The sequence below is a fragment of the Nycticebus coucang genome, chromosome 21, assembly GCF_027406575.1.
Source record: "Nycticebus coucang isolate mNycCou1 chromosome 21, mNycCou1.pri, whole genome shotgun sequence".
Taxonomy (NCBI): domain Eukaryota; kingdom Metazoa; phylum Chordata; class Mammalia; order Primates; family Lorisidae; genus Nycticebus; species Nycticebus coucang.
Genome location: NC_069800.1, coordinates 45221459 through 45236298, shown reverse-complemented (window position 1 = coordinate 45236298; position 14840 = coordinate 45221459). Strand labels below are relative to the sequence as shown.

Genomic DNA, 14840 nt, shown 5'->3' with positions numbered 1-14840 from the left:
CTGATTTACTTGAAAGAAAATAAGCTATATACTAGCCCCAAACTTCAACTAACCATATAAGAGAAAGCCCAGAAAAAAATAAAAATACCATTAGTGGCTCTGGAACTGACATTCTTCCAAGCTGGCAGTAACACTGTTTGCTTCCACATGGTAACCTAAGCCTACCCACAATTTCCAGGTACCTGCCCAGGGGCAGGAAAGGAAATACCTGCTCCTTGGGTGCTGAGGATCCTCCTCACTCAGAAGGCCTAAATTCAGGAGCAGGGTCCAAGTTTCTAAAGCTAAGAGAAATAAGGTAACCTTTACATAAAAATAAACAGGAAAAGTCTAAACACCAGAGATTTTCCTTTCCCCCCAATTTTTTTTTTTTTTTGTAGAGACAGAGTTTCACTTTATTGCCCTCGGTAGAGTACCGTGGCGTCACATGGCTCACAGCAACCTCCAACTCCTGGGCTTAGGCGATTCTCCTGCCTCAGCCTCCCGAGCAGCTGGGACTACAGGCGCCCGCCACAATGCCCGGCTATTTCTTTGTTGCAGTTTGGCCGGGGCTGGGTTTGAACCCACCACCCTCGGCATATGGGGCTGGCACCCTACTCACTGAGCCACAGGCGCCGCCCCTTCCCCCAATTTTTTAAAGAGTAACTTGTGATCTTTAGAAAAACTACTTTAAAACAAAGGCTGATGAACTATGGCCAATATGTCAAGTCTGGCCTGCCATCTTTGTAAGTAAAGTTTTACTGGAACATAGTCACGTTCATTCATTTACATACTGTCTATAGCTGGCTGCTCTGATGCCATACCAGCAGAGTTGAGTAACTGTGACACCATATCACCCATAAAGCCCAAAATACTAACTATCTGGCTCTTTACATAAAAAGTTTGCCAATTGCTGATTTAGAACAATATATTTTTCCAAGTACTACATATTTGAACAATTAAAATCTTAATTTAAAAAAATGGTTTACTGGGCGGCGCCTGTGGCTCAGTCGGTAAGGCGCCGGCCCCATATACCGAGGGTGGCAGGTTCAAACCCGGCCCCGGCTGAATTGCAACCAAAACAATAGCCGGGCGTTGTGGCGGGCGCCTGTAGTCCCAGCTACTCGGGAGACTGAGGCAAGAGAATCGCTTAAGCCCAGGAGTTAGAGGTTGCTGTGAGCTGTGTGATGCCACGGCACTCTACCCAGAGCCATAAAGTGAGACTGTCTCTACAAAAAAAAAAAAAAAAAAAATGGTTTACTATTCACTCAATTATGAAAAATATTAAACTGATGGGCAAAAGAAAAAGGTTACATCTGGGCAGTGCCTATGGCTCAGTGAGTAGGGTGCCGGCCACATATACCAAGGGTGGCAGGTTTGAACCTGGCCCTGGGCCAAACTGCAACAACAACAACAAAGATAGCCAGGCATTGAGGTGGGCGCCTGTAATCCTAGCTACTCAGGAGGCTGAGGCAAGAGAATCACCTAAGCCCAAGAGCTGGAGGAGCTGTGACACCACGGAACTCTACCAAGGGTGACAAAATGAGACTCTGCCTCTAAAAAAAAAAAAAAAAAAGAAAAGAAAAGAAAAAAGAGGGCGGCGCCTGTGGCTCAGTGAGTAGGGCACGGGCCCCATATGCTGAGGGTGGCGGTTTCAAACCCAGCCCTGGCCAAACTGCAACAAAAAAATAGCCAGGTGTTGTGGCGGGCGCCTGTAGTCCCAGCTACTCGGGAGGCTGAGGCAAGAGAATTGCATAAGCCCAAGAGTTAGAGGTTGCTGTGAGCCGTGTGACATCACGGCACTCTACCTGAGGGCAGTACAGTGAGACTCTGTCTCTACAAAACAAACACAAAAAAAAAAAAAGAAAAGAAAAGAAAAAAGAAAAAGGTTACATCTACTCTGACTTAATCTCTAGCAAAATGGTAAAGGCAGTTCCCTCTATTTTGAGCATTAGTTCTTATAAAACAACTAAAACTTAGTTGAATCAAATGAGTAACTGCAATTTCAAATAACTGGAGTCATAACACCACTACTTAACATTGAAAATATTCAGCAGGGTGGCACCCGTGGCTTAGTGAGTAGGGCGCCAGCCCCATATACTGAGGGTGGTGGGTTCAAACCCAGCTCCAGCCAAACTGCAACAACAACAAAAAAAATAGCCAGGTGTTGTGGCAGGCACCTGTAGTCCCAACTACTCCGGAAGCTGAGGCAAGAGAATCGCCTAAAACCCAGGAGTTGGGAGGTTGCTGTGAGCTATGATGCCATGGCACTGTACCACGGGTCATAAAGTGAGACTCTGTCTCTTAAAAAAGAAAAAAGGAAAAGAAAATATTCGGCAAATCTTCTTAAGACATTACTGGGCAAGAAGAGAACTCTAATTCTCAGTTCTATACCCTCTCAAAATTTACTAACCCATATGAATATATGCTTTGGAGAAAATAAGCTAATTATCAAAGAGTAAAACAAACAATTTATATGGTAGTCATGTTTTGCAAAAGCTAAAAGTAAAAGCAAAAGCCTAGTTAACTCAAAGGCCATTAGGTTTTTTTTTCTTTTTTTTCTTTGTAGTTTTTGACCGGGGCTGGGTTTGAACCCACCACCTCTAGTATATGGGGCCAGCGCCCTACTCCTTAGAGCCACAGGCCCCACGGGTACAATGGGAAAAGAGACACAGTGACCATACCACTCATAAGACTGTCCTAAGCAAAAAGAAAAAAAACCCTACAAATTAGTCTCCTAAATGGGATAACAGAAAGCTTTAAAGCTATTATACCATTACAAAAGAACTTGCTTACCTATAAACGACATGCTAATACTGCCAAACATTTCCTATTATTTCTATTTGAAATCAATAAATACAAGCAACAAGCACTTAATTCCCATCTTCAATAATACCAGTACTGTACTAGGTACTATGGAAACCCAGTATCTGCTTTCAAGTTGGTTAGATGGGGAAAGGAAACATTTTTTTTGTTTGTTTTTTAAGACAGTCTCACTCTGCTGCCCTGGTAGAGTGCCGTGGCGTCACAGCTCATAGCAACCTCAAACTCCCAGGCCTGAGCAATCTTCTTGCCTCAGCCTCCCAAGTAACTGGGACTACAGGTGCCCGCCACCATGCCCGGCTGGTTGTTCAATTTTTAGCAGAAACGGGGTGTCTCACTCTTGCTCAGGCTGGTCTCAAACTCCTAAGCTCAAGCCATCTACTAGCCTAGGCATCCCAAAGTGCTAGGACTACAGGCATGAACCACGGTGCCTGGCTTGAAGACATGTTAAAAGATAAGCAATAAAACAGTAAGAGATACAAAAGTGATACAGGAAGTCCCATACAGGTTCAGAGAAGGTGTGATCACTGTGGGTCTGGGTGGGTGGTCAGGTAAGACTTCTTGCAAGGCAGAATTTAAGATGAACTAATAATACTGAGCTGTGGATAATGAGGAGATGGAGAAAAGGGAAGACAGACGATGATGGGAAAGATCTTCAAGAAGTCAGTCCTAGCAAAATGTTTAATTTATGAGTCTGACTAAAGAACAAGGCTCATGCAGAATTAGCAGAATCTAGACTCGTTAGGGGCAAAATTATAGCAGGCATTTCATGCAAGGTAAGTTGTTTACACCTAAACCAATAAACAGACTTCTTAATGGAGATTTCTTTTTTTTCATTCAGTTTCTAAAGCCATTTTCCTTCTATATTTAGGAAGTTAAAATTTAGAGCTAGTTTTCAAGATCCCTCCCCATCTGACAGACCAAAATGAGAACTTTTCCAAAAGGAGACAAGTCCCACTGACCCTTTCACAGGCATAAAACATGGCTAAAAACAGATCTTCACAAACAGGTAGAGAACTAATGCTTTCTTGGCTACCCTTTTTTTTTCTTGAGACAGAATCTTGCTCCGTTGCCCTGGCATCAGCCTTGCTCACAACAACCTCAAACTTCTGAGCTCAAGCAATCCTCTTGCTTCAGTCCACCACCAAACTCAGCAATTTTTCTGCTTTTAGAAGGGATAGGGTCTTGTTCTTGCTCAGGCTAGTCTCAAACTCCTCAGCTCAAGTGATCCTCCCATCTCAGCTTCTCAGAGTGATAGGATTACAGGTATAAGCCACTGCACCCAGCCCATTCTTTTCTATATTTCCCAAAATCTTTACAATGACATGTAGTTCTTTTACAATCAGAAAATAAAATTTAAGCACAAATAAGACAGATAATCTTACATTATTATATTAAGGCCCCTGCCTCAGAAGAAGGAAATAAAATCAGTAACAATCCATTAAGAGCACTCTTTTGGCTTACTATAAATTTATAACAATTTCAAATGTCTTCATTCTCTTACGAGAAAGATTCATTTTAAGGTAGAAGGCTTAGTTGCCTTTTGCTTAAGGCAAAAATTATGATAGGCGAAAGTATGCTTTTTTGAGAAGGAAAAGATGTTACAGTATTTTAATATCTAACAGCTATCAGACTGTAGAAGCTAACACAAAAGCCTATAAAATGGGCTCGGCGCCTGTGGCTCAAGCGGCTAAGGCATCAGTCACATATACCTGAGCTGGTGGGTTTGAATCCAGCCTGGGCCTACCAAACAACAATGACAGCTGCAACCAAAAAATAGCTGGGCATTGTGGCGGATGCCTGTAGTCCCAGCTACTTGGGAGGCGGAGGCAGAAGAATCACTTGAGCCCAGGAGTTGGAGGTTGCTGTGAGCTACGATGCCACTGCACTCTACCAAGGGCAACAGCTTGAGGCTCTGTTTCAAAAAAAAAAAAGGGGGGGGGGCAGCGCCTGTGGCTCAGTCGGTAAGGTGCCGGCCCCATATATAGAGGGTGGCGAGTTCAAACCCAGCCCCGGCCAAACTGCAACCAAAAAATAGCCAGGCGTTGTGGCGGGCACCTGTAGTCCCAGCTACTCGGGAGGCTAAGGCAAGAGAATCGCCTAAGCCCAGGAGTTGGAGGTTGCTGTGAGCTGTGTGAGGCCACGGCACTCTACCGAGGGCCATAAAGTGAGACTCTGTCTCTACAAAAAAAAAAAAAAAAAAAAGGGTGGTGCCTGTGGCTCAAGGAGTAGGGTGCTGGCCCCATATGCTGGAGGTGGCGGGTTCAAAAACTGCAGCCAAAAACTGCAAAAAAAAAAAAAAAAAAAATGCCTATAAAATGAACATATAGGGCCAGGCATGGTGGCTCATGCCTATAATCCTAGAACTCTGGGAAGCCAAGGTGGGTGGATAGCCTGAGCTCAGGAGTTCAAGTCGAGACCAGCCTGAGCAAGCACAAAACTCCATCTCTACTAAAAATGAAAGACTGAAGCAAGAGGATCACTTGAGTTCAAGAGTTAAGGTTGCTGCGAACTATGACACCACAGCACTCTACCAAGGGTAACAAAGTGAGGTTCTGTCTCAAAAAAAAAAAGAACATACACTTATTAAAAACTCTTAGTATACAATTATATAAGCCCATCTCTCCTATCATTCATATTAATACACTCGGTAATTGAATGAGTAAAGTCTCTGTTAAGACTAACAATGAGATCAGATATAAAACACTAACATATGAATATTTTGCTATGATCCTAATAATGGGCCAGATAGGTATAGCTTACCTTGGTACAAAAAGATTTTGCAGGTGTTTTAGTATACTTTGAACATATAGATTAGGTTCTTTAATAACTGGCAATGGAATAGAATCTTTCGGCAACACTAACGCCATAATCCAGTCTGTGTATACATCAACACAGTATTTTACAGTCTCTCCATCCAACGGAAGAGTCAGTCCATAGCAAATTACTTCCATAGTCCATTTTACCTAAACAAAATAAAACATCCATAGAGAATTATTACACATTCCTATCTATAGCTCAGTAGACTGATTTAAAATGTTAACCTCTTTTATTATCAAAAACCTCTAAATTGACAGTATATTCATCTCAACATACATGTCAAATTTATTCTAGAGGATGCACTTTTCACATGTCAACCAGACTCATACAACATTTCCCAAGCAAAACATCTAAGAAGACGATAAATTACTTATTTTTAAATACAAAGCCTAGGTTGGCTTTTACCCCTTAGACATTGTATTATTTGCTCTGTGAAGTAAAAAGTAAAGAGTCATTTCAATTTTCCATAGAGATTAGAGGGGCAAAAACAGAAAAGTTCAGATTGTTTTCTCCATTTAATTTGTATATGGGTATGTGTGTCATTTAGGAAGTAAAATACATAATAAATTCAGTTACATTCCATCTCCATGTTATGCAACAGAAATAAACAATAGGAAGGAAGATAAACTGTTTAACTCTTACTTTACACTTGTTTTCCCTGCCAAAGAAAATAATACTTAAAATCAAGAATAAACACAGGTAAGAAGGGACTGACGCTAGATAAGATCTTTTTTTTTTTTTTTTTTATTGTTGGGGATTCATTGAGGGTACAATAAGCCAGGTTACACTGATTGCAATTGTTAGGTAAAGTCCCTCTTGCAATCATGTCTTGCCTCCATAAAGTGTGACACACACCAAGGCCCCACCCCCCTCCCTCCGTCCCTCTTTCTGCTTCCCCCCCCATAACCTTAATTGTCATTAATTGTCCTCATATCAAAATTGAGTACATAAGATTCATCCTTCTCCATTCTTGTGATGCTTTACTAAGAATAATGTCTTCCACTTCCATCCAGGTTAATACGAAGGATGTAAAGTCTCCATTTTTTTAATGGCTGCATAGTATTCCATGGTATACATATACCACAGCTTGTTAATCCATTCCTGGGTTGGTGGGCATTTAGGCAATAACCAAAGCAAAGAGACAACCTACACAATGGGAAAGGATATTTGCATATTTTCAATCAGACAAAAGCTTGATAACTAGGATCTATAGAGAACTCAAATTAATCCACATGAAAAAAGCCAACAATCCCATATATCAATGGGCAAGAGACATAAATAGAACTTTCTCTAAAGATGACAGACGAATGGCTAACAAACACATGAAAAAATGTTCATCATCTCTATATATTAGAGAAATGCTAGATAAGATCTTAACAAGGCACTTAGCTACACTAAAGGAGTTCCAGCCTCCTGACCCATCTGAATCCCACAGAGACTGCTAAACTTCCGCCTGTAGTAGTAAAGAATACAGTACTATGATGAAGTAGAAACAGCCCAATTTACAAAAGATGAAACTACATTCCAGACACTGTGGACTGGAAAGTTTAAGTAAATTCCAGACAAAAATTTTAGACAAATTTCTAAGCAGATGATCAATGAACCCTTATAAAACAGAAGCATAATCCCTGAGAACCAGCTTGCTGAAAAATCAAATCATGCCGGACAAGCTTCATTCCTTTATTAATAGGGTTACTATTAAGAGAGCTGACAACTGTATATACAGTTTACAAAGCACTTTCATAAATATCATCTATTACAATAACCCTATGTAAAAAGGGCAAACTATAGAGTACTTACTTTATACATAAGAAAACTGAAGTTTAGCAGGATTAAGCAATTTAGCCCAAGTCAGTGGTTTATATAAGGTAGAGCTGAAAACGGGAACCCTGGTCTTCCAATGAGGAAGCTAGAAACATGAAGCTATTCTCACTATGCCATTAATGACTTCCCTCGCAAAGGGGTATCTGGGCTTTAGCAAGCAATCTGGACAAAGGCAGGATATCTTTGTGGACAAGATGGAGACATATGGCCCAGTGAACAGCAGAATGGCTGGATTTAAGTCAAAGTACTGCATGACAAAGTAACAGTGGATTAATGTACCAAGATCATTTTGGAAAAAGGTGCCCAGTGGCAATGCTAAAGGCCCTATTAAGATTTTTTTTTTTTTTTTTTTTGAGACAAAGTCTTGCTCTGTTAGCTGGGCTACATGTGGTGGCATCATCATAGCTCACTGCAATCCCAAACTCCTGGGCTCAAGAGATCCTCTTGCCTTGGCCTCCCAAAGTGCTAGGATTAAGCCAAGATTTTAACTTAAAAGAAAAGAAAGGGGGCAAGACATGATTGCAAGCAGGACTTTACCTAACAATTGCTATCAGTGTAACCTGGCTTACTGTACCCTCAATGAGTCCCCAACAATAAAAAAAAAAAAAGAAAAATACACCATAATCATCTGTAGATACTATAAAACTAAAAAGGATGGCAAGTGCTTGCCTAGGCAGCACATAGACTAAAATTGGAATGATACAGAGAAGACTAGCATGGCCCCTGCACAAGGATGACACGCAAATTCGTGAAGTGTTCCACATTTTTAAGAAGAAATAAATAGGCTCGGCGCCTGTAGCTCAAGAGCTGGTGGGTTCGAATCCAGCCTGGGCCTGCTAAACAACAATGACAACTACAACCAAAAAATAGCCAGGCATTGTGGCGGGCGCCTGTAGTTCCAGCCACTTGGGAGGCTGAGGCAAGAGAATCGCTTAAGCCCAAGAGTTTGAGGTTGCTGTAAGCTGTGACACCACGGCACTCTACCCTGGGGCAACATAGTGAGATTCTGTCTCAATCAATCAATCAATCAATCAATAAAATGGATGGCAAACCTGTTGGGTAAAAATTCAGGATTCAAAAAGACTTCAACAGGGCTAGGTGTGGTGGCTCAGGCCTGTAATCCTAGCATCTGGGAGGTTAAAGTGGGTGGATCCCTTGCCCGCAGGAGTCTAAGGCCAGCCTGAGCAAGAGCAAGAGCCCATCTCTTCTGAAAATAGAAAAACTAGCCCAGCACTGTCCCAGCTACTCAAGAGGCTGCAGCAAGAGGACTGCTCAAGCCCAAGAGTTTGAGGTTGCTGTGAGCTGTGAAGATACCATGGCACTCTATCCAGGGCAACAGACTCTGTCACAAAAAAAAAGAAGAAAAAAAAAAAAGACTTCAATAACAAATGTCTACATACAATAATTAAGAAAATGCCATGAAGGCTACATTGAACAGTTTGATGAGAATATTTCAGATTGTATATGAAACCAGCACATTATACCCCTTGATTGCACTAATGTACACAGCTATGATTTAACAATAAAAAAAAAAAAAAAAGACTGGGCCTGTGGCTCAGTCGGTAAGGCGCCGGCCCCATATACCGAGGGTGGTGGGTTCAAACCCAGCCCCGGCCAAACTGCAACCAAAAAATAGCCGGGCGTTGCGGCAGGCACCTGTAGTCCCAGCTACTTGGGAGGCTGAGGCAAGAGAATCTCTTAAGCCCAGGAGTTGGAGGTTGCTGTGAGCTATGTGAGGCCACGGCACTCTACCGAGGGCCATAAAGTGAGACTCTGTCTCTACAAAAAAAAAGACTTCAATAGTTTAAAACCAAAGTCGAATCTAAAAACATAAATACATGTACTAAATTTGTCAAGCTCAAAAACAACTACAGAGGCTAAAGGTAGAAAATACCTTTAGGTTTAAGGCTAATAAATGTTAAAGTCTGTAACAGCAGAGTGAAGCTGTGACAAATTTGGAGAAGGGGGTAGCTGGATTTAACCACACAAGAGAAGGTATTTTAAAAGAAGGTGCAGGCCCCTAATTATCAGATGAAAGATAAAGAAGATGTCTTTGGTGATATCTTCACACAGTAGCTTAATTTTATAATTTTAGAGAACACCAAATTCGAGGATTATTCTCTCATATACTCTTGAGGGTTGGAAAGAAGAATAAACAAGTGCAGCACCCGAAGACCTCAGTCTACCCACGTGCCATCTCTCCCCAGGAGAAGGCAAGTGATTACAGGCACACCAAGAGGTGAGCACCAAGGCCAGTGCTGGTCCTCAGGGGAAAGTCTAGGGTTCTCCAAAAAGAGGAAAATGCTCCTCAGACTGAGGGCCTTCACCCTTCAGTGACCCTGAGGGAGGAACATTACCTTATATCTAAGTCTAATCTCACCTTGATAAGAACCCAAAAAGTAAAGAGAAAAAACAAGGGTCTGAGAAATAGGGTACAGGTCTTAGTAAACATGAAACCTGAAGGCTGCATAAGCTTCTTCAACACAGTTGTAATCCTACATCTTAGCCAAAACTCATACTAGAAAGTTCCTGTATCACCTCATTCTCAGGAGTCTTTCATGACTGCTCACTGGCAACTTAACTGCAGCCTAGGCCCCTGGATCCCCAAACAAAGGACCAATTCCAACACAGGTCCAAAAGCCCCTGCCTTTAGAATAGTAAACACAATCCCAACCACCTGGGCTCATAGCCAAAAGAGCTTAGATGCTCTGCAACACTCTGAAACCTGGAAACCAGGCAAGGGTAGGCAGGGACAGGGACATGGGAGAACTGAAGTTCAGTTAATATGTGTAAAGACTTGATATAAAATAGGCCTTGAGACAGAAGCCATCTTGAGATAGGAATGAGGCCTTCCAAACACACCTCTATTGGAAATCAGAAGACTGCCTAGAGCTTAGGGGAAAGGGCCTGACACTAAAGTCTCTGACTAGACACTGAGCTCAAGTGGAGAACTGGGCATGGCTGGTAAGAAGTCCCAACAGCAAAACGGTATACAACCCATTCCTATAACCCCCCCACAAACTCTGAGTCTGTACCCTCAACCCAAATAGATCAAAATTGAGAAGATGCACTACAATGGCAGAAATCCATTTAAAAAGTCAACATTGATAAATTCTTAACAAATGCACATTTTCATACAGTAGAATGAAATGAAGAAACACTTACTTCTTTGTCAGTTTTTAACAAACTCTCACTGCCAGCCACTGAAGGGGTACCTAATGCCTGCCCAAGAGGACGGACCACAGCATTTGCCACCTCTCGCCCGACACTCTCTGGATAGCTGTGCAGCACACTGGTATGGCCCTGATCATTCTGAATCACCAAATGCAGTGACCTCCACTCAGAGTACATTGTGCCGCTAAAGTACTATCCAAATGGCACCTGAAAAGATAAAACAGAAATGTATGTCAAATTATACTGCAAATTAATAAAAATGAGTATGATGCACATTTACTCTAGATGGCAAGATAAAACTATCAAGATATTACCTCTAGAAGACAGGAAAAAAAAAACAACATTGTGGAAATGTTCAAAAACCTTAGGGTGAGATTAGATAGGAAGGCAGACTCTGAGAAACAGCTCTCTGAGACTCCCCAAAAGAGCCCTCACAAGCTCTGGAGCAGAGCTGGGAAGATGGCTATTGTGTAAAGGAATAAAATGACCAGATGTTAGATACTCACAGTGTAAGGGTACTCTGTTCCAGGAAAGAAAAACATGAAAGACAGGAAGGACAGATACAGAATAGAGTGCCCTAAGTAGGAAGGGGAGACAAAGCCCTAGGATCCAAGTTTTCCATGAAGTCAACAGTTTCCAAGTACCTACTATGTGTTAGAAGCATATCTCTTCAATTTCTCAGCAATGCCCTCAAATCGGACTTAAAAAATTCCTTGAGAAGATTTTATTCACCACAACAGTGGTGCTCAAACTTCCTCTAATGGAACACTGAGAAGTCACAATGCTCTTTAGAAAACATATTAAGAGCTGCCACTTAGTAAGCATTTATTATAAACATGTTATGTCTATAATCACTATAACAACCCTATGAATATTCAGTAACATTACCATTGTTTCATAGATGAAAAATGAAGGCATAGAGGGGTTTCCTTCATACTTACCTTCTAACAGGGTAGAGCCAGGTTTTGAATCCACATCTGTTAGGCTCCAGGGCCTATGCTTAGCCATGGCATGTACTACCTAGCCTCATGCTACACACTCTCCATAGCATGTACTGCCTCTCCCTATGCTGTACACTCTCCATGAAATGATATTTAAGTCTATCACACAAATGAGGAATTTCATTTGCAAAACAAACCTGTATGAATGCAATATAAATATTACAAGCATAAATCCCATACTCATAAAAAGAGTCAAGGATGGTTGGTCCTTTCCAATTCATTTCTGTTAAGTTCCATTTTCCACTTGTTCTGAAATCTGCTTGCCCAGCCAGCAGTTCAAGCAAAATACATGGGTTCAATTAATCTATCCTTTAAGTTACTTTTTCTTCAAACTGGGAAGAGACCAGTATTTTTAATTTTATCCTGAAAAACTTCATTCCAGCTCACTAAACATTAATTTTCAAGAGATGACATTTGAGGACCTACAGAAAAAAATCAAACTCCTGGGCGGTGCCTGTGGCTCAAGGAGTAGGGCGCCGGTCCCACATGCCCGAGGTTTCGGGTTCAAACCTAGCCCCACCCCCCAAAAAATCAAACTCCTTAGCATGAGAGTAAAAGCTATTCACTGTCTGGTCTCAAACTATCTTTCTTTCTCCTTTCCATACACAGCAATCTACACTTTCTCTTTTCCTTCTGTTTTTCCTCTCCCATCCTATTCAATCTATTCAGCTTCTTCTTTTTTTTTTTTTAACAGTCTCATTTTGTCACCCTCAGTAGAGTGCCATAGCATCACAGCTTACAGCAACCTCAAACTCTTGGGCTCAAGTGATTTTCTTGCCTCAGCCTCCCAAGAATCTGGGACTACAGGCACCCGCCATAATGCCTGGCTATTTTTAGAGATAGGGTCTCACTCTGGCTCAGGCTGATCTTGAATTCATGAGCTCAAGCAATCCACCTGCATTGGCCTCCCATAGTGCCAGGGTTACAGGCGAAAACCACCTTGCCCGGCCCTAATCTATTCCGCTTCTTTTGCAGTCTGAGGAACTCTGGGCCCAGATGATATTCAGTGACCCTATACGGATCTTGTGACCTATTCTTCCTCCTTTGGAACTTTCCCTGAAAATGGGAAGGCAGGAGATATGGACTAGCATCTAACAAGGTACCTACAACTCAAAGGAAGGACAGATACATCTGACTACAAAAACTGTCTGTTTCCTCATGGATATTCCATAAGGATTCCCCTAAGGATATCTTGGTGCTTGGAAATAAGCACTCTCATATCATGGCCCATGCCTGTAGTTCCAGCTGCTTGGGAGGTTGAGGCAAGAGGATCACTTGAGCCCAAGATTTTCAGGTCACTAGGAGCTATGATGACACCATGGCACTCTACCCAGGGCGAAAGAGTGAGACTGTCTCAAAAAAAAAAAAAAAAACTCTTATAAATAAAGTACTCTTAAAAATGGAAGGGAAAAAAGGAAAAGCTCTGCTGATAGGGAGCCCTCACCATCAGGAGACAACTTACTCCTATACCACATTTTATCCTTTTTTATTAACACGTACACACATATAACCCCATGTATATACACATAGTGCATGCATATGTAGTATATATACAGTAAATATACACCCACTACATAGTCTTATATAACTGCACATGAATATTACACTATAGAAATTTTTGTTTCGTTTTAGTGTTTTTTTACCCCTTTCACTTTCTGGTTGGCTTCATTCTTTAACCAAACAATTACTTCCCTGGATAGATACTCCATGTGATGAAAGGGGCAGCCTTAAAGATGAAATGTCTTTGAGGTGGGCTGGGTGCAGTGGCTCACACCTGTAATCCTGGCACTCTGGGAGGCCAAGGTGGGTGGATTATTTGTGTTCAGTAGTCTAAGACCATCTTGAGCAGGAGCAAGACCTCGTCTCTACTAAAAATAGAAAAACTGAACCCAAAGAGTTTGAGGTTGCTGTGAGCTATGATGCCACAGCACTCTACTCAAGGTGACGGAGTGAGACTCTATCTCAAATATGTAAATAAACAAACAAAGAAACAAATAGATAAATAATTTATATACAAGCATAGCTAAGTTTGCATACATTTATCTTGTTTTCTTTTTTTTTTAATTTTGCTTTCAATTGTCTTAGTTTGAAGGTTTTTTAATTTTCTTTTTTCCTTTTATTTATTTATTTTTTATTGAGACAAAGTCTCACTTTGTAGCCGTAGGTAGAGTGCCATGGCATCTTAGCTCACAGCAACCTCCAACTCTTGGGGTTAAGCGATTCTCCTGCCTCAGCCTCCCAAGTAGCTGGGACTACAGGCACCGCCACAACACTGGCTTTTTTTTTTTTTGGTAGAGAAGGGGGTTTCACTCTGTGGCTCAGGCTGTTCTTGAACCTCTGAGCTCATGGCAATCCACCCGCCTCAGCCTCCCAGAGTGCTAGGATTACAGACATGAGCCTCCACGCCTGGCCTCTATCTTGTTTTTTCATTCAGCAGTACCTCATGACTTTCTAACTAATAAATTCTTTTAAATGGCTGCATAATATTTCATGACATGGGTGTGGCATGCTTTACTCAACCTGTCTTCTCTTCACTTCATTCCCCACTTTCTTGTCACCAGGAAATAATGACACAATAAGCATGCTTGTTCATATATCTTTAAGCAGTGGTCTTTTTATTCCTATGAAATAAGTTCCTAACAATGAAACTCTGGATCAAATAATATATAAATTTTTAATGTTACTAGATTTTACCAAATTGGGTCCTCAAAAAAACTTTAACAATTCTCACTTATGTTAGGAACAGATGAGATCCCTTCCAACGTTTCACCACACCCACCCCTGCCAGAAATCAACATTATTTATTTATGCTCAATGAAATTTCAATTGTTCTCATCAAATATTTACTTTCACTTTATACCTTCTAGATTTTAGTGCAGCTTACAATGTTTCTCCCTCCCATACGTGCTATCATTGTTTTTCAAACTGTGCGTCATAAGAAATATAGTGGGTAATATTTCTGTTTTTATTTATATGGAACAGGATATATAAGAACATCACACATAGTAAAAGTAGGAATGTTCTGTGAAACTAGGGAACATTTGTAATATGTGCATATGTTCTGCATCACAATGTAAAATACATTTCTACCATAGATCTTAGTTTAAAAATTTGAAAACCCTAATGTTAATATGTAGTCTCTCAGATTCTCCTGTAAGGTCATCATTTAATTCTTCACAACTAACAAATATTTAAGTTTTATATTCATCTGGAAATTTCTTC

The 14840-nt window shown here is 41.1% G+C and overlaps 1 protein-coding gene and 1 non-coding gene across 6 annotated transcripts in view; one reads left to right on the top strand and one right to left on the bottom strand.

The window, feature by feature from the left end:
* Positions 1 to 14840, bottom strand: part of RALGAPB (Ral GTPase activating protein non-catalytic subunit beta) — a 117313-nt gene that overhangs the window by 85984 nt on the left and 16489 nt on the right. For 4 of the 5 annotated variants that reach the window (XM_053573877.1, XM_053573878.1, XM_053573879.1 and 1 more), the window contains exons 2-3: positions 10609 to 10824; positions 5563 to 5765 (exon numbers count right to left, since the gene is read on the bottom strand). In XM_053573877.1, coding sequence (XP_053429852.1) covers positions 5563 to 5765; positions 10609 to 10794 — 389 coding nt within the window. In that variant the 5' untranslated portion in view covers positions 10795 to 10824. Of the gene's footprint in view, positions 1 to 5562; positions 5766 to 10608; positions 10825 to 14840 lie in introns of those variants that run through there. The other variant, XM_053573881.1, reaches the window with a different exon arrangement.
* Positions 8105 to 8211, top strand: LOC128574287 (U6 spliceosomal RNA). The gene has a single exon (XR_008376664.1). It is a non-coding gene; the product is annotated as a U6 spliceosomal RNA (small nuclear RNA).